The sequence below is a fragment of the Acanthopagrus latus genome, chromosome 18, assembly GCF_904848185.1.
Source record: "Acanthopagrus latus isolate v.2019 chromosome 18, fAcaLat1.1, whole genome shotgun sequence".
Taxonomy (NCBI): Eukaryota; Metazoa; Chordata; class Actinopteri; order Spariformes; family Sparidae; genus Acanthopagrus; species Acanthopagrus latus.
Window position 1 is genome coordinate 8,641,490 of NC_051056.1, and position 20,893 is coordinate 8,662,382.

The 20,893-nt window shown below is 42.3% G+C and overlaps 1 protein-coding gene across 2 annotated transcripts in view; it reads left to right on the forward strand.

Annotated features, from left to right (window-relative positions):
* Positions 1-20,893, forward strand: part of LOC119007823 (GDNF family receptor alpha-4-like) — a 50,128-nt gene that overhangs the window by 21,500 nt on the left and 7,735 nt on the right. Inside the window, exons 2-6 of one of the 2 annotated variants that reach the window (XM_037077747.1) lie at positions 1,608-1,904; positions 4,324-4,395; positions 7,585-7,939; positions 9,352-9,461; positions 18,757-18,891. In XM_037077747.1, coding sequence (XP_036933642.1) covers positions 1,608-1,904; positions 4,324-4,395; positions 7,585-7,939; positions 9,352-9,461; positions 18,757-18,891 — 969 coding nt within the window. The remainder of the gene's footprint in view (positions 1-1,607; positions 1,905-4,323; positions 4,396-7,584; positions 7,940-9,351; positions 9,462-18,756; positions 18,892-20,893) is intronic. The other variant, XM_037077748.1, reaches the window with a different exon arrangement.

A 20,893-nucleotide genomic window follows, 5' to 3' on the forward strand; every position in this document is an offset into this window, starting at 1 on the left:
ATACAAATATAAGTTGTATAAATAAAATTAAGCTGGCCCTAACATGATGCCAAACACATAACATGAAACACAACCCCCAACAAAAGATTATTATCCTTACATTTTGGTTTACAACCCTTCTCTGCTAGCGGTCTGATATGGGACACGCATTTTATTATGGGCTGATTGAGAATCATCCCCAGTAACATTTTTCTCCAAGCCATACAGTTTATGTATGTATGTATGTATGTATGTATGTATGTATGTATGTAGGTAATGTGTGTGTGTGTATATATATATATATATATATATATATATATATATATATATATATATATATATATATATATATATATATATATATATATATATATATATATATATATACATATATAAATATGTATTTTTATCTAATCATTTATATATTTTAATTTGCTTTGACAGTTTTTTTCACAGTCATTCTACAACACAGAGTTCAGGAGTCCCACAGTCTGATGAACGAAGCTGCTCTGTAGTCTGGTGGTACGGCAGCAGATACTCCTGTATGTGTTGTCAGATGGCAGCAGGGTGAACAGACTGTGGCTGGGTGGGTGTTGTCTTTCAGCATCTTTTAGGCTCTGTGCAGACATCTCACCTCACTGATGTCACTGATGCTCTGTAGATGGTACCACTGATGTTCTGGTGGTTTTAATAACTAATGAAGAGCCTATATGTCATTAAAGGTGACACTTGCCAAGGCAATGTTAGGGATGCTATAAAAGGCATTTGCAGGGCTCATGAAGCAGAGGTTAGTAAATAAGCATTTACACCTGCAGCTACAGTAGTTCTATATATCCCTGTAATATAGTGCTTCTATTACCAAAAGTAGAGACACAGATTAATGCTTTACACCACTCTATGGTGGTATCAAGGCATAACAGGGAATTCCATTATTTTTAAACCTGGGACTCAGATTCACGTGTGTTGGTGTGTAAATGATTTGTTGTTACCAAAAGTTTTGGAATCACCTCAGCTGGCAGCTGCAACATGGCTGCAACATGTGCAACATAATGCTTTGGGGCAACTCCCACCACCAAAGTTATATCCTCTAAATGTGCCTGTATTTGTTCCTGACAGGATGAAGTTGTTATTCTAAGAGTCTGACAATATTACTGAAATTAGTCCTACACAGTCCTACCTTTTTGTTGAATGCGAAGATCTGTTTTGAACACAACTCTCATTCAAGGAGAATCTGTTGTTGAGAGGAAGAAGACGATGATGGAAATGTGAATCAGATTCACAGAGAGGAGATTCACAGTTTACTTCGAGGAGCTGCCAGAAAAAATGTCAAAGTCAACTTTCTGAGGGAGACTTGACTATCACTGGTAACAAGTTGCTGGACCAATTCTCAGATTTTGTATGTAGATTTGGACCCCAGATTTAGAAATACTGGAATTCCCCTTTAACACATCGCTGTCTAGAAGTTTTACCTGGTTGATGAAGTGTTGGGTTCCTCATGGCATGAGGCTTTCTGATTTTGTACCTGGTTACTACATTCAATACAACCAGTATGTTAAGAGCTCATACAACAGCAATGCTATATATCTGACCTTAACGCCGCATCTTTTTTCTCTTTTGTCCTCTCTTAGGTGTGTTGCCATCCACAAAATCCATCTTCTCCTTCACTCCCTCCCCCACCGACTGTGTTGAAGCTCACCGGGTGTGCTCTGCTGACCCCCAGTGTGAGGCGCTGTACCGAGGCCTGGAGCTGTGTGCAGCTGATGCGGAGATGTCCCCGCTTGGGGATCAGGCGGCTGCTGAGTGCCTGGAGGGACAGGACGCTTTGCTGACCAAACACCCCTCTCTGTCATCCTGCAAGTGTCAGCGCGGCTTCCGCAAAGAGGAGCAGTGTCTGCGCATATACTGGAGGGTTCGCCTGCTGCCAGGTCAGTCAGGCCTCTGTTGGGGCTTGTGGTGTGAGGGACATGCATGCAAGTATGATGGTGCATTTGACTGTGTCTCCTTCTATCTATCCATTACCTATAGAAGCTTATCCAGCACATTATTGTGGGGGGCTGAAGCTAATGTCAGTATGGATTTGGTGAAATATAAGGTACACTCTAGACAGGTTGCCAGTTTTTGGTCATACTGGTTCAGTAGTGTGGAACAGGCTTTTGTCTGTCATACGTAGGCCTGGATCAGAATATTTGACTATTCAGATGTTTGTTCATTTAATTTTTTTTCAATATCAGATTCAGATATTAATTTTTGTTTGTTCTTCTTTTTTTAACAAAAGAGATGTGCAAAATAGCTGTCATTAAGTCACTACAAATGCATTCCTGATGGCTACAAGTTTTCCCATACATTCATTTTTTTACATATTTTTTTCTATCGCTCCCTCTCTCACCATATCCTCTCCACAAATGGTTGATACAACAAAGGTTTAATCTCCCAAATTCTGTAGTAAACCCATTGGAGGCTGAGTGAAGTCATTTTGGTGACAGTTTCTAAATGTTTTGTTGTTGTGTTTTGGTCTGGCACTTGTAGATGGTCCTTGCGCACACAAGTTGTGTTTTCTGCTGACTCGAGAAAAAAAACCAAACAAAATAAGTAGAGTTAAGTTTATGTAGCCCTTTATTTCAAACAGTTTAAATAGCATAAAATAACATTTAAAGCTACTGAAGATATTATGTGTGCCATCATTTGAAAGGGAGCATTTGATAGCAGTAGAACACCCCTTGTGCACCTTACATAAAGATATGCACAGGTGTGCTGAGGAGCATCAGTGTTTGGTGCCATTTACAGATGAAAACATCCAGTGAAACATCCTGGAGGTGATGAGAAAACCTGACGGTGGTCAGTGTGGTGTCTGTTTCAATAAACATGATACTTTTCAGAAACTACTGTATGTTTACTCAGTACCCTCATCATCTTACCATCTTACTACTTTTACACACATCTAGTAAATTTCTAGTTTATCTGTAACATTTATCAGAATCCCAAACCAGCCTCATGTGGAAGTCAGGTCCAGTTAAAAAAGGACCTGTTTCTCATCACACACACACACACACACACACACACACACACACACACACACACACACACACAGAGTAACAGAAGCATATCTGGAGTGCTGGTGTGAAGCGTGCATCTGTAAGTGAGCGAACACTAGCCAGCGGACTCCTCCTCCCCTGTGGCCTATTAGTCAGCGGAGCATTAGTGTAATTACACACTCTTCAGTTCCTAACGCTGTTGGCTGCTCTAGCGTGTCATTACCATAAATATATAGCCTTGAATAGGATTTACATACATAAACACTTTACATGCCATTACATTCTTGATTGAGTTTGTACTTGGGAGTGTGTTTAGATAATTTGCAGGAACAAACGCCTCGTCCATGAGTCAATCAAGGCTCTGCTATTGGCTTTCACAACTGAACAAAAGCTGCCTTCAGTGACACGAGCTCATGGTGACTTTGGGTTTGCCCTCCTGTGTCTCTCTTATCATAGCCTCACGTTGGCTACGTTAATGAGATTTAAACGACAGAGGGACTGTAGCACAGGCTAACACGCTCATCCATGTCCTTACTTTGGTTATTGATGCCAATCATTTCATCCAAGCCAGTCATTTCATCTTTTTGAAGAGAGGAAGAACATGAATGTGAAAAGTAGAATGAAAGATCACTCATCTGTAAAGCCACTGCCACAACAAAGCTCTGTGATCATCTCCCTGTAGCCAAAAATTTAGTGTGGCAGAAGTCCCCTATTAAGCTAACACCATGACTTGATGCTGTATGATAGAGTGCAGTGTTCTTGTGTGTGGTGGAAAGTTGAAATCCAATGCTGAACTAATAAAAATCCGTGCGGTGGAGTTCTTTGTGTCAACTTCAATAACAGAGGGTGCCAGACAGTGGGGGTGGAGGTATGCACTCTTCACTAAAGAAGGAGGCTATCTTGCTTAATCAACAAAGGGCTGTTTTACCTCAGGGACCTCTGTGCGCCGTAGGGAATACGGGAGGACGCCTTTGTTCTTCTAATTAGCTTTTGGAAAGTAAATGTCAATTCAGTGGAGTGACCCATCTGAAGATCCAGTGCTCAACTTGATTTAGAGATAGATAACACATTTCACTGGATGGTTCATTCTGCACACAGAGCAGCCTGACAATGAGGCGAGTACTGATTAATGATTATTCTGGGAGATGGGAACATACAGTACATGTTTGCAGTTCAGATGACTCATGTTTACAGCCATGTTCTTCTTATCATTGGAGGACTTTCCACCACTGTCTTATCTCTTTTCAGTGTCACATATATGGTTACTTCATTTACTCTTCTGTGCTTACTGTTTGTGGTTCCTTTTGACTAGGGGAGGAGGAGCTGGAAATATCTCCCTATGATGACACGCTAATGGATACTCGCATGGCCTCCTTAGTGGCAGGTAAAACACACACACACAATTATGAATTATTATACACAGAAATTATTTCCTACACAATAATTGGAAATGAACTGATTTATAGTATAGTCTTCAAACTTCTCTTGACGTATGGGTAGGGGGGCAGGACCTCAGCATTTCTAAAATCTGGCCCTTGTAGTTGAGGTCAGTATCCAATGACAGTCAACTCTGGGGGAACTGAACACTTGAATCAAAGCCATGCGAACATGGGGAGAATATGCAACACAGTGCACAGAGCGGCCTTGTCCTGGCCCGGATCCAAACCCTGGACATCGTGCTCTGAGGGAACAGTACCAACCACTGTGCAATGGTGCTGCTCTGTGGTGACCATCCACCCATCCATCCATTTTCTTCCGCTTATCCAGGGCCGGGTCGCGGGGGCAGCTGCCTGAGCAGGGACACCCAGACTTCCCTCACCCTGGATACTTCCCCTAGCTTCTCTGGGAGGATCCCAAGGCGTTCCCAGGCCAGCCGAGCGACATAGTCACTCCAGCGTATCCTGGGTCTTCCTCGGGGTCTCCTCCCAGTGGGGCATACCAGGAACACCTCCCGGGGAAGGCGTCCAGGGGGCATCCAATATAGATGCCCGAGCCACCTCAGCTGGCTCCTCTCGATGTGGAGGAGCAGCGGCTCTATTCCGAGCTCCTCCCGGGTGACAGAGCTCCTCACCCTATCTCTAAGGGAGCGCCCCACCACCCTGTGGAGGAAACTCATTTCGGCCGCTTGTATCCGGGATCTTATTCTTTCGGTCATGACCCAAAGTTCATGACCATAGGTGAGGGTAGGAACGCCTTTCAGCTCAGCTCTCTCTTCACCACGTCAGACCGATACAATGACCGCATTACTGCGGCTGCTGCACCGATCGGCCTGTCAATCTCACGCTCCATCCTTCCCTCACTTGTGAACAGGACCGCAAGATACTTGAACTCCTCCACTTGAGGCAAGAACTCTCCCCCAAACTTGAGGGAGCAAACCACCTTTTTCCGGTCAAGAACCATGGCCTCAGACTTGGAGGTGCTGATTCTCATCCCAGCTGCTTCGCACTCGGCTGCAAACCACCCCAGAACATGCTGGAGGTCTTGGCTCGACGGAGCCAACAAGACATCGTCCGCATAAAGCAGAGATGAAATCCAGTGGCTCCCAAACCGGACCCCCTCTGGCCCCTGACTGCACCTAGAAATTCTGTCCATAAAAATAATGAACAGAACCGGTGACAAAGGGCAGCCCTGCTGGAGTCCAACATGCACCGGGAACAGGTCTGACTTACTGCCGGCAATGCGAGCCAGACTCCTGCTCTGGTCGTACAGGGACCGTACAGCCCTTAGCAGAGGGCCTCTGACCCCGTACTCCCGGAGCACCTCCCACAGAATGCCAAGAGGGACACGGTCGAATGCCTTCTCCAAGTCAACAAAACACATGTGGACTGGTTGGGCAAACTCCCATGAACCCTCGAGCACCCTGCGGAGGGTATAGAGCTGGTCCTGTGTTCCACGGCCAGGACGAAAACCGCATTGTTTCTCCTGAATCTGAGGTTCGACTATCGGCCGAATTCTCCTCTCCAGTACCCTGGAATAGACTTTTCCAGGGAGGCTGAGGAGTGTGATCCCCCGATAGTTGTAACACACCTCCCGGTCCCCCTTTTTAAATAGAGGGACCACCACCCTGGTCTGCCAGTCCAGAGGCACTGTCCCTGACTGCCACGTGATACTGCAGAGACGTGTCAGCCAAGACAGCCCCACAACATCCAGAGACTTGAGGTACTCAGGGCGGATCTCATCCACCCCTGGTGTTTTGCCATTGAGGAGCTTCCCAACTACCTCAGTGACTTCGGCTTGGGTGATGAATGAATCCACCTCTGAGTCCCCAGCCCCTGCTTCCTCTATGGAAGGCGTGTCAGTGGGATTGAGGAGATTCTCGAAGTATTCCTTCCACCGCCCGACGATATCCCCAGTCGAGGTCAACAGCTCCCCACCTCCACCATAAACAGTGTTGGTGGAGACCTGCTTCCCCCTCCTGAGGCGCCGGATGGTTTGCCAGAATTTCCTCAAGGCTGACCGGTAGTCCTCCTCCATGGCCTCCCCAAACTTTTCCCAGAACCGAGTTTTTGCTTCCACCACCGCCCGTGCCGCAGCACGCTTGGCCTGCCGGTACCCGTCAGCTGCCGTCAGCCATTTCTGTCTCAGCACCTATTTACCTATTTTCATATTGTTGGTGCTGGAAACCTGGGCTAGATTAGCAAAGTCTACCAGACATACTGTTTCATTTTGTTTTAGAGTTTATGATTTGTAAGCTAGCTTTTTTTTTGAGTTGTTGGGCCAGATAAGACTGGAATCTGCTCGGCATCTGTCACGATGAGAAGCTGGTAATGACCAAGCAACAAACTTGGGATTACTCCCAATATACCACAATAATTACCTCAAATGTCTTGTAAATTACCTTGACATGATTATATGATAATCTTCTGCTATTTTCGAACAAGCAGTTGATAAATAGCCGCAAATTAAAAATAAAATATAACATAAAATATTTCCAGGAAACTTCCAACCAGTTTCTGTAGAATGTCTGCTGTTCATGACACTTGATGACACAAATGACAAAACACACCTATATGTGTATAGCTACACATAAAAAAGACTTAGTAAAGACATTTTCAAAAGTTGGACTGATCTGCTGAGATCAGATGGAAACTAGTTGTCAATCTAGCTGCAATAACTCACTTCAATTAATAGTCCTGTTTAGGGGAAGCTAGACAGAGTGTAGTTATAAATGTCATGATCAGCAGAAATCAATTAAAAGTTTCCTGGTATAAATCAGAAAATATTTTGATGACATAGTGTTAGGTTAATTTTTTATGCATCTTGAGGTCATTATTGTGGTCATTTCAGATAAGTTACCTACTTATAATGACCTGTGAATAGAAAGTGTTACCTGAACTCACAGTTTGTGAACTTTGACCCTTGACTGTATGGAAATACATTTTCTGCCCTTCCCTTTTTTGCATTCACTGTGTACACATAAAATCATCCTCTCCTCCTGCTGCAATTCACAGATTTAACATAAAAAAGGATGTAGTTTTTTTTGAGCCAATATAATATGAGGCTTGGCTTCCATTTGTCCGTTTCTCTGCACACTCACAGGTGTTTGGCTATTTCCACTTTTATCCTTCCTCAGCCTCCACTTTCATGCAGCTGGATGGTGAGAACCAGTGCCTGAAGGCAGCGCAGGACTGCGGCCTCTACGAGAAGTGTGGCTCTCTGCGATCGGAGTACGTGCTGGCCTGCACCAAACGGATGCCCGGGACCAGCCGATGCAACCAGCACAAGTGCCACCGGGCCCTGCGGCGCTTTCTGGAGCGAGTGCCTGAGGAGTACAGCCTGGGTGTCCTGTTCTGCCCCTGCACCAACACACTGTGTGGTGAGAGGAGGAGGAAAACCATTGTACCCTCCTGCTCCTACCAGGACATGGAGGGTCTGCAGCCTAACTGCCTCCATCAGCAGAGCTTCTGCCGCCGAGATGACCTCTGCAGGTAAAACATGAAGCCCAGACAGTCGGATACAGGTGGCTGATCTGGTTTGATTGTAACACCCAAAAGGGCTCTAAAAAATTGTATTATATGGATTGGTGTGATTATATATGTAGTGTAGAAATGAAAACAGTTTTACCACCTTCACTACCGTATGGGTCTATGTTCATGTGTGAACATAATAATATAATCTAATATGTATAGTCACACTTGGCTGTAATGTTATAATGTATGCTCAAGTTATTCATGTAAAGTTATGTAATGTAGTAATGTAGGTTAAATTGGAGATGCTGGACTCTTGATGACACTGCGGCTACTTGCTGGGCTAGTTGGTGAGTTACTTTAGCAGGCTAACTAGTGTTTTTGTTTTCAGACCCACAAAGCAGTAAGTAGCATATTACGGTCTCAACTTGAATGTAAATGATATTACTATTCATTTTCTCACCTAGTGTACGTGTCCTCAAATGCCAGTAAGGGTAGTTATAACTCGAAACTAACATAGAGTTGCAAAAAATAAGTACACTATACACAGGGTTCGAGTGGGTGCTCTAAAAAAAAAAAAACCTGAGATAACATTAGGGAGAGGATAGATAAATAGGATAACAGCCAAATGCATGAGAGAGAGAGACAGAGAGAGAGAGAGAGAGAGAGAGAGAGAGAGAGAGAGAGAGACCTGGCATTAAATATGTCTCGAGTGGCCGGATCTCACAAGAGGAACTTGAATATATCCAGACCATTACAGTACAGGTCACTTAATACAATAGCTCACATGAGTATTAATTACGTTAATGACACAAATACCACATGTAAGAAAAACATGTCTGCTAGCAGACCTGATGCTGCTGATTGGGCGCCACTGAACAAAATCAAGAATCACATCCTTGTGTGTGTCAAAGTTCAGTGTGGTAAAAGTTCAAGTTAGTTGTGTGTGGCTGGAAGAAAATCAACATGAGGAGCAGCATTATGACTCAGGCAGCTTCCTCAAAAAGCCTCACTCGTTATTGGGAATAATGGCCTTCTCTGCAGTATTAAAATTAGTCTTATAACTGACTGCACATGGTGCCTTATTTGTACAGCAGGTTAGACCTGCATGGAGTCGGCTCATATGAATGAGATGCTGTGGCATGCGGCCACTTAATGTGCCAAAGCTGACCTGATAAATATTGCGTTGCAATTTTGATTTAAACGCTGGTCTGATGTAAGGTGCTGAAGGTTGAAGTGACTCATTTGGGTCCAGAGCAAAAAGATCAAGAAGAAAGTAATAATTAAAGGACACAACATGTACAAGTACTAAAAAGTGCCAAGACATTTTTATTTAAAAACATCAGTATTGGACTTAAACTCCAATGTACACATCCAGACTTCCTTCCCATTTCTTGTGTTTGATGTTGTGTTGTTTTTTGTGTTGTTGCCAGGTCCAGACTGGCTGATTTCCTTAATAACTGCCAGCCATCTCCTCTGACGGCCAGCGGCTGTCTGAAAGACTCAGCAGGCCTGTGCCTCCGAGCCTACGCTGGACTCATCGGTACGGGATGCAGCGGGGAGGGGGATGAGTAAAGATGAGGGAGGATGTTTTCGCATGTGTTCAAGTTTGTGTGCAGGACATTTTAAAATCTACAGATTTCCCTGAAATAGAGAGGCTATAGATTACAATCTAGTGATTTAGATTTCTGGTCAATATTAAAAACTAGGCACCAGGTAGCCACATTCATTCCAACTGTTTTTGAATCAGAGCGAGAAATTGAAAAACATATAAGCTTATGGAAATTCATTAAGTGGAAAATTGCCCAGCAAGCACAAACAAACAAGAAAAAATTGGTTACCAATGTGAATGTTATGATTTCAGAGCATTCAGTAACAGATTTGTAGCTCAGAAGAAGAGCCAGAGAGGACAGAACAATGAACACAGCTGATGTAAGGGCTTCCTCTACGACCTGTCAAATTGTCTCAGATCCAACCTGCCAGCAGAGCAGTCGCTGCTGCCTCTGACCTGAAAGCAAAGCAACATCCTGTCGGACCCCAGAGGACCTTACAGCAGGCTTTTCATTTATCTCCATGATCCTAGGCAGGATTGTTGAAATAGATAAATAGATAAATAAATAAATAAATAAATAAATAAATAAATAAATAAATAAATATTCAGGCACATGCACTTACTTTGAATTGCACTATCAATTCTACAACTTACGTCTGTTGCCTGTATAGCTTACAGCATTGCAGAAACACAACACAAAAACACATTACATTATGTCGATTTTCTTTATTGTAGAAGTAACAGTATTAAATAAACAACAACATAAAATGAAACATGAATACAGTATAAACAAGACTATTGCACAATAACTGTATTACACAACCCCCAGTGCAATATGCATAATGTATCTGTTGAGAGAGATGATTTACTCTAGTGATGGAAAGTTCATTGAGACGTTCTTGCCCCATAGAAGATCTCAGATTTTATCAGGTTTGATCAGGTTTTAAAGAGTTTGAGCCTAGCTGTGCTGACATGGAGGGGACAGTAGAAGCTGATGCTGCATCGTTGGTCTCGTCTGAGGTGAGGGGGACTGTAGAACATGCTGCTGCATCGCTGGAAGGTGCTTGGGTGGAGGTGTAGATGGCCCAGATACCAGAAAAGCCACTGCCAGCCTCTGCACAATCGCCTCAACCACACACAGGAAAAACACCACACATAGTTCAAGGTTATCACAAAAATATTTCAAATTTTAAAATCGATGCCCCTACCCCCTATTCTTTGCACAGGAAAAACGACAGGGGGAGGATGGGCACATGCACTGATTGCGTGTGCTTGACGGCGGGTTACACATTAACTGTTTGAAAATGAGGGAGTAGGCTGAGGACTTTTATAAGAGAATGTATGCAGTAGAGGACTGTGATCTATCTTGTGTTTAGGAACTACTGGAGGGTTTGCTGAAACTTTCCTCAAGAAGTGAACTGGAGTTGAGCGATGCAGCCTGGGCTTTTCCCAGGTGTGGATTTTCTGCTGGCTGATTACTGTAAAAGCTTCTGGTCAGTACTGGGCCCGGACTGATCAGTCCTGTCTCTGCTAACTAAGACTGGGGATTGGAGTCACTTGAACTGGCGGCTAGTGGCACTCCTCTGTGGTGATATTAAGACTCTGGCAAACCAGATGAAGGGACACTTAACACTAGTAGAGCTGGAATTCCAACTCTACTAGAACGGCCGTAAAAGGTCATTTTGAGAGCTAGATTTTGAACTCTATAATCTCTCATGTAAATACCCAATTGAGTGATGAATGCATTCATTGTGTCAAATGTACATTTTAAAAAGTTTAATTATACATTTATCAATATTAATATCATTGCACATATACAACTGTAATTATTACATATATTTACACACAATTTTAGTAGAGAAAACTCAGAACAAGAAAATTAACAATTAAAAGTAACTTATTTGATTATTAAACATTTTATTTGAACACTTAATATATAATAAGATAAATAAATAATACAAAAAAACCCCCCAAAAACCTAAAACAAAAACAAAAAAGGAGCTGTGTTGGTCCCTGGCCACAGTCTACGCAGATTACCTCTGCTCTCCTCGCACAGTTACCACACACAGGCTTGCGGCATTTCAACTGTCTGATGTTTTGTTCCGTTTGGGGCTCTTTTGGACCAGCACTGCCTCCATGTCTGTTTCTGCTGCTGCTGTGGTGGTTGCTTCCACTGCTCCCACCTTGTACCGACTGACGTGGCCCCTTTCCCCTCCATGTATTCTGCCCTCAGCTCCTCTGACAGCTGCTGCAGGAATTTCCTCCGGGCTCTCCTGGTAGTCTACTGGAAGCCCCTGTATGACCCATACTAAACCCAGAAATGTTGTTTCCTATGAACCTTTATTATTAAAATGTCATCTATAGGTTTAGCAGATGAGATTAAACTTGCTTGCTAAAAGTAGCATGTTGGGCAATTTCAGTATTTAGTATGATGAGCCTATTAAGGGGAGACACTACAGGTGAAGAATAGGTACATTTTTTTAACTAATATATATCACCATGAAACTTCAGAATCAGAATCAGAATCAGAATCAGAAAAAGCTTTATTGCCAAGTACGATGTTACACATACGAGGAATTTGTTGTGGTGATATTGGTGCATGCATCAAATAACTATTAAGTGAAAATATAACAAATTAACAATATAAACTATTTAAAGAATAGAAAATATAACAAATTAACAATATAAACTATTTTAAAAAGTAGAAAATATAACTACACATTATAGATATATATACACAATCTGTTTTTTGGGTAAAAGGATAAAAGGAGCAGACCGGCTGGCAGTGAACAATTACAAGAATGATGTGCAAATGAAAATGTGCAAATGAATAGGTAGTTCAAGCTGAGCGTTAATGTAACGCATAGAGTTATGGTGCTGTCAGTGTGACAGTAGAGTCAGTGGTAGAGGTGGAGTGTGAGGAGTGTCAGGGAGGATTCAGGCCTTGTTGATAAGGCTGACAGCAGACGGGAAGACATATTTTTTTTTCATGATTACTTACGTGTATTTTTTTACAATTATTTTTTGTATTATGAGTTTTCTGAAATTTTATGTTTAAATATGCAAATGAGGCATTATATAATTAAAAATGTGCTAATTTTAGCCAAAAATTTTTTAAAAAAACAATTCACCCTGTTTTTATGAATAAAATGTTATATAAATCAGGCTATGAATGATATATGAACAAACCCTGGGAAGTTTGGTGTATATAAGTGCTACTGAGGTGGAGATTTTTGGCTCAGAATATGAGAAAAACTCATTTTGTAAGTAACTGGGGAAGTTTCATAGTGATATATATTTGTTTAAAAAATGTCCCTATTCTTCACCTGTAGTGTCTCCCCTTAACTAGCTAATTATGCTATTTACGCAAGTTGCCCAACATACAACTCTTAGCAACCAAGTTGAATTTCATCCACTAGGCCTATAGATTATATTTCAATCATAAAAGTTTATAGGAAACACCATTTCTCAGTCCAAGAAATTTCCAGTAGACTATGGTGCTGGTGCTCTCCTTGAACAAGATGTGGGCATTGATCCCAGCCAAGTCGAGGATGTGACAGAAGACCGCCACTGGCCATCTTTGCGTATCGCCTTTGATGGAGTATGCCTTCACCATCTGGTCTGGGACATCCACGCCTTACTCCGTGTTGTTGTCCTAGACTCTGGTTTTGTCTTCACCACACTAAAGGTGCCTACACCTGTGTGCACGGTGCTCAGGATGCAGACATTCTTCCTCGGCTTTCCCTGCTACACAGTCAGAGTTGCATCACCACACTTCAGCACTTTCATGTTGAACAATTCTCCTTGCTGTTTCAGGGAGGGGGAAACTCCCGTTTTTGTTTGCCCATGGTGCCAAACAGGCTATATAATACAATGACTGTATTTAATAATTAACTTACAAGTACATTCACAAAGAAGCACAGCTTGAGACCACTAACAAAGTTAGAGACAAGACAGACAATAAAAGCAGCAAACCACGTGAAAAATTAAACAATGAAACCCAGCGAAACAATGTGCGGTTAGTATGACGGCTTATGGCCGAAATAGGTAAAATATATCATATTTTCTTTGTCTTTTGTATAATTTATATAAAAAAACTATTCTAAATTAAAATACAGACACTTTTAGGAAAAGTCAGGTAGCAGCAGTATTGCATTTTTATTTATTTAAGTTACTGCACATATAGATTTGAAAATGGTCAAAATGACCATCTTGGCCATTCTAATGTTACAGTCAATAATACACTGTAACCAGATTTACTGTGTACCAGGACGCTCAGTAGATGTCAGACCTCTCTTGTGTGACACGATGGACTTTGCAAAACTGTTAAATAAATGTTGGTCTTCTTAGTTTAGCTCAGGAGAAGGCCTTTGACAGGATGGTACATGGGTACCTGTTTAAAGCTTCACATGCTTTTGGGGTGGAGTGTCTGTTTAATGAAAAAAAGGGGGACTGGAGCTTGAGTTCACACTCCTCAGCCTCCCTGGGAAAGTCTATTCCAGGGTACTGGAGAGGAGAATTCAGCTGATAGTTGAGCCTTGGATTCAGGAGGAAAAATGCGGTTTTCATCCTAGCCATGGAGCACTGGACCAGCTCTATACCCTCCGCAGGGTTCTTGAGGGTTCATGGGTGTTTGCCCAACCAGTCCACATGTGTTTTGTGGACTTGGAGAAGGCATTCAGCCATGTCCCTCTTGGCATTCTGTGGGAGGTGCTTCGGGAGTTCAGGGTCGGAGGCCCTCTGCTAAGGGCTGTACGGTCCCTGTGTGACCAGAGCAGGAGCCTGGTTCAAATTGGTGGCAGAAAATCAGACCTGTTCCCGGGGCATGTTGGACTCCAGCAGGGCTGCCCTTTGTCACTGGTTCTGTTCATTATTTTTATGGACAGAATTTCTAGGAACAGCCAGGGCCTGGAGGAGGTCTGGTTCGGGAGCCACTGGATTTCATCTCTGCTTTTCGCAGATGATATTGTCTTGTTGGCTCCTTTGAGCCAGGACCTCCAGCATGTCCTGGGGCGGTTTGCAGCCGAGTTTGAAGCAGCTAGGATGAGAATCAGCACCCCCAATTCTGAGGCCATGTTTCTTGACCGGAAAAAGGTGGTTTGCTCCCTCCAGGTTGGGGGAGAGCTCCTGCCTCAAGTGGAGGTGTTCAAGTATCTTGGGGTCTTGTTCAGGAGTGAGGGAAGGATGGAGTGTGAGACTGACAGGCGGATCGGTGCAGCGGCCACAGTAATCAGTAGTAGTCATTGTATCGGTCTGTCATGGTGAAGAGAGAGCTGAGCCAAAAGGCAAAGCTCTCGGTTTACCAGTCAATCTACGTTCCTACCCTCCTACCCAGGCTAAACTGGCTACTTCGCTCACAAGAAGCAACAGGTTGCAGGGTTCCTACCTACACATGTTAATAAAGGTGGTTAAGTCAAAGTCAAAGTCTCTCTCTCCCCCTTCTCTTGCCGCCTCTCTCCAGGGGTCTGTCTGACCCTGTCTGTTACTTGGATTCAATGAAACAGTTGAAAACACCTTCATGTTTTATTGAGTCAGCATCACATGGAATCATGAATGTACTAATATATTTGATGATAAAAGGATAATAAACAGATAACAATCCTCTTCTTAACTTGGTTCTCTGTAAGAAAGGGGAAAACTGTGGTAGCAGCTCTTTTTAAACACATTATGAACTATGAGCTGTAGCCTCTCTTTAAAAAGTCATGTAAAAGGATTTTCTGATCAAGCACTACTTCACTGTTTGATTTTTTCCTTGAAAATAAACAGAACATTGTTAGTTCTATAAACTGGTTACTCAAGGCCAAAGGATTTGTCAGCACTACAGTTCAAATGGAAAAAACACAATCAGCCACAATATTAAAACCATCTGCTTCATAATGTGCAGGTTCCCTTCTGTGTTGCAAAAACAGGTGTAACATGTCAAGGCATAGTCATAAGACCTTTGGGGGTGTTCTGTAGTGTCTGGCACCAGGATGTTTTAGTGGATCCCTTGGATCCTGTATGTTGGTGGTTGGGGCCTCAATAGATTGGACTTGTTCCAGTTCATTCCATATATTTGATCAGATTGGAATCTCAGAGATTCTGAGATCCGGTTGATGCCTTGAGCTCTTTGTTGCATTCCTCAAGCCGCTCTTGGTGGATACTTGTGATGTGTCAGGGCACATTGTCCTGTTTGGGGGCACTGCCTTCTCTGAGTACCTTTGCCAGGAGGGGGTGTACTTTGTCCACAACAGTGTCACCAATGGCGTCACTGTCCTTATTTCAGTTGGTTGACTCCAATGGAAGGGGATGTATGTAGTCTAACGCTTTGTAACTATGACCGCTTCAGCTGATATTTAACATATTGCCCATGGAGTGACACTCCCACACCTAATGGTGCCATCTTGATAAATCACCCTGGGGTGCTTCTGCTTCAAGTGCTCTAGCATGGCAGTCATACATTTAGATCCTTTGCATCAATGAATGTTATGTAGAACGACATATTAGTTATTTGATTAGTCTGATGCCTAACCGCAGATCACTGTAGTCTGGACTTCACACATGTGCCAACTAGTGGTTGTTTATGTGCACAGCAGCTAATGCAAAATCAGCTGGATAAAAGTCCCTCCTCCTTATCTGTCCTCTGAAAGGACAAACATCTGTAGATGCAGGATCCAAGGTTTCTCAGCAGAATAACACTGTAACAAGGTTATTCACATCACCTGTCAGTGGTTTTAATGTACTGGTTGATCGCTTCAAGTAGTGCTCATAAAAGCACCTGCTATGAATCCTGTGTTGACTAAATGAAATAAATAAATAAATAAATAAATTTAGAGATTGTATTATTTCTGAGGCAAAAATACAGACCCAGACTCACATATATCAAACCCAAAATTGTCTTTGTCTCATAATGTAGGTGATGTTCAAGGTAAATACTAAATATATCTGGCAGAAACAAGTGAAAAGAACCCTAACCCTACAAGAAGATTGCCAAAATGCAGATTGTTGACCAATTTATAAAGTACTAAAAAAAGTGAAAGCAGTAAATTGGATATTATCAAAAGCAAGGTTCATGAGAACTTTTTTTTGTAGAACCTTACCTCAAATATGAAATAAAAAGTAGTTTCAAATGATAAAGTGATATCAAAACACCATTTCATCCTCCGTTGCCACTGCCACATTGACTTCTCTTAAACCTTCTGCAGAGCATGTTCTTCATTTTCCATTTATTTTATTTAAACATATAAATAATCACGTAAACAGATGCAATACTTAATTGGAAACAAAATGTAAAAAAGAATTGTCTAAAAACTCTCTAGGTCCTTGAAAAGTGGTGCAAAGTTCTCCAGGAAGCAAATTAAAAGAAATGGTGGAATAGCTGTAACACAGTTAGACATAGATACAGAGGTCAGCTTTGTACTTTACAACAAACAAACAAACAAAGCATTTATTTTTTTCTCAGGTAATGAGTGCAAATGAAAAGTTAACTTGGTATTTAGTGTACCGAGACAGAGAGACTGATTAAAAGCTTAGATTTTTTCACTGTTATTAATAAACTTCCAAACAAGAAAGCCCTTGCCATCAGTTGGTCTGTAATAACTATGGTTGAAAGACACATTAGGCATGCTGCTAGTACCAAGTGAAGGGCTTAAATCAAGCAAATAGCTAATGCAGTTGGGGTTAAACCTACATTTTTCCTCATAAGTTTCAACTACACAAATATAGACACAAATATAAAAGAAATGTTGAATATATATATATATATATATATATATATATATATATATATATATATATATATATATATATATATATATATATATATATATATATAATCTCACAATAAAGTGGCTGTAACAAGAGAGTAAAGGGTGGAGAGGCGGAGAGTTTGTGAACAAAGTGATCAAACTGAGCAGAAGAAGGAACCCAAGAAGCAGCAAGATAGAAAGTGAGGACGTATGACAGCTGACAAGAGGTGTGGATATATAAGTGTTGAGTGGCTCTCTGCTCTCTCTGACAATGATGGATGACTTTTTTTTATAAAGTGTTTTTGAAGGCACAACCAGCAGAATCCACATTATTACCAAAGGAGAGCTGCCAGGTATAACCAAGCAACGTGCAGACATCTGAAGCTTTTCATTACATATCACACATTAACATAAAAGAATGAGACTCACTACCACTGATGATCGGGTGAAAGGTGACTACTAATTTTGAATAAACAATGAACAGTGCTCTGTGGAGCAACTGGGGCGTGGCGCTCTGGCTTCATGGCTCTGCAGACTGAAGCTGGACATCACATGTGATACTGCTCACTGATCTAATGGGGAAGCAGACATAAACAAAATGGAGATTAGTGTGGTGCCACAACTTGCTCCAGTAACAAATATATCAAACATGTTTCCGTTCCGTTCCGTTCCTTTCTGTTTTCTTTCCACTTAATCTGTGAGGTTTGTGGGATGTTGCTGCTTTTTTCCCCCCTAAGGGGTTGCAGGGCTTACTGGGGCCAAATCCAGTTCACTTGATGGGCGAAGGCCAGGGTACACCCTGGATGAGTCGCCAGCTCATCACAGCACCCTTACTGATGGCAGTGGCTGCCACACAAGGTGCCAACTGCACATCAGGAGAAACTTTGGGGTTCAGTATCTTGCTCAGGGATACTTCGACATGTAGCTCAGTCAGGATTCGAACAAGTGACCTTCTGATCACCAGTCCACCAGCTTTTAGAATTAAAATCTGGATGATTACATCCATACAGTCTGAGTCGGACCACCACAACCAATGAGAGATGCATCCCGGAGTGGCTGACGGTGCAGCCAAGCAACAATAAACATTGTAGCCCATGAAGCCAACATTAGTTGAAGTGTCACCTCCAGAATACAAATCATGCATTGACCGCGTAACTGCTGAAGTGTTCCTTCTCAAAGGTGGTATGTTTTGGGAGTGTGTGACATATGCAGCTGTGGCATTTGCTACCTCAGCTTACTACCAAAATTTGGGTTTTCTGGATTAAAAAATTGCCAAAATGGCTTTCAGCAGAAAAACACCAACTCCAGTCTTCAGCTCCAGTAGGAAAAGCGAAAGAGTCCACACCATGTTTCTCTAACAGGCTGTTCAGCTCTGTTTGAAGTACAAGAACACTGTCCTGTGTCTGTTTTGTGCAAACAAACTGCTCGAAGTTAAACAGTGCAGAAGCCAGTCGAGGCTTTCAGTCTCTGGCCTATATTGTGTCTGGTGATTGTGTTTCCATCTTTGAGTTACTGATTGACTTGTCCAAAGCTAACATTCACCCCCTTTTGCCCTTCAGGAACCATCATGACCCCCAACTACATCAGTAACAGCTCTGCAGATGTGTCACTGTGGTGCAACTGTGAAGGCAGTGGAAACCAGTGGCAGGACTGCCTGAGACTGCAGCGCATGTTCACCCACAACACCTGCCTGCGTGAGTGATTACATTTCACACAATTGATTACTTTTTTTGTTTGCAATCAGTAGTATAAGGATTTCAATTGTTGGCTGCACGGAATATTTTATGAAATGTTTGTATTCACTTCTCAGCAGGAAATAAATCTCACTAACTGATAACTATCATGCTCAGGTGAAACAAATCTTGACTCCAGTCAGACAAGGCTTAGTTAAAAAGTGGGAAAATACCCCCAGGGCCCCAGCTCCACTGGGACAACCAGAACCCCTGGTTCATAGTGCATCTAGTTGGGATGTCTCAGTTAACATGTTTGACATTAGGATCAAATTACCATAAAAAGACTTGGCAAACCTCCAGCCAGGTAGTAGATCAGGAGAGAACTGCGGCGGTTAGGACCCGTATAGGCATGTGCAGTACACATGTACACTAATTCAAATATTAAAGGTATAATACAGATCAGAGAATAAAGGATGGGTGTCCAGTGAAGGATCTCAGCTCTTTCACCTTCAAGCATGTTAGCCCAGTCCTGGTTGTTATTGTTGTTTTCACTGTGAGGTTATTAAAATGTCTGGAGAAAAACAGACAAAAGGTGCCAACTGGACTGAGGGAGGTGGCATAGATGCAACACAGTAGATAGAGAAAAACGTTTTTGAACATGAGGCCAGAAATAACAGACAAGACTGACACACCTTGATCCTGGTTATCAATTAAAACTCTAGTTAGTTGAGATGGCTGCTGTTAAAGGTGTCTGGAAATAATTTTCCAGGAAATACATTTTTTTCTTTGACTGTATTTCTGATAGAGAAATGGCGAGATTGGTGTCTCTCTCATGTTCCTGTATCAGGTACAGAGCTGCATCCAGGATGCAGCTAGCCTAGCTTAGCATAAACACTGGAAGGTCTGTCCAAAGAGTTGAAATATACTGCACCTTTAAAAACATTTTGATTTGATCATATCTCGAAGCTCAAACTGTGGTCAGGCACACTCCGACAAGGTGCTGAGTGGGTGATTAACTGTTGTGGCCTTGGCCAAGGAGGCTATGCTTTCACCTGTCTTCACTGGTTGTTTGTTCATCATTTGGTTGGTTGGTCGGCAGGATAACTCAGAAACTATCAAACATAATTTCCAAAACTTGGATGGAGGATGTGTCTCAGCCCAGATTAGACCCCATTAAAGGAGAACTTTGGTCAATTTTAACATGCACTGTAGCGTGTATGACTCAAAATCAGTCAAAAAGAAGTTAAAACAGTGTGTTTCTGCAAGGAGCTACATACTGGTTTGTTACATCCGTGTCTCCTGGTTGCTAGACCAAACTAGTATATCCATAGAGCGTGCGCTCACTCCCTGACTGGCAGAAACGGAAACTTTAATTTTGCAGACAGAAACGTATGCCAGCATTTTTGTTTTTTCTGTTCATAATGTACATGTTCATATTACAGCCTGTCATGAGCCATGAGCCTTACAATAGCCTGTTAAGCCTGTTGAGCGCACGCTCGATGGATATACTAGTTTGGTCTAGCTACTGGGGGACATGGATGTCAACAAACCGATATGTAGCTCCTTGCACAAACACACTGTTTTAACTACTTTTTTATTCATTTTGAGTCACACACGCTACAGTGCTGTGTTGTAAGGTGTCTGCTGATGTTGCATAACTTTTGGGGTGAGATTCGGAGCATGTTAAGATGCTTAAAACACAGTGTAAATTCTGACCCCATGCTGTTAGCTGTCAATGCTAACTCTCCATTCACAGAGCCCTGTAATGGTTGGACCAAATGTGTTCGCGTCCTCAGTACTGGCAAGTCAAGGGTAGCTTGAGCAATGAAGCTGCATGTTTAAATCGACCAAAGTTCTCCTTTAACTTTAGGTGTGGACGCAGATAAAGGGAGATTCCAGGAATTGGTCCTCTCTTTCTTTCACATTGTGAGATAGGATGCTTTCCGACATTTTTGTAAATTTCTATGGGAATAATGCATGGTTTTGGCTGCTAGCTATGAGTGAGTACAATTTGATGGGGATC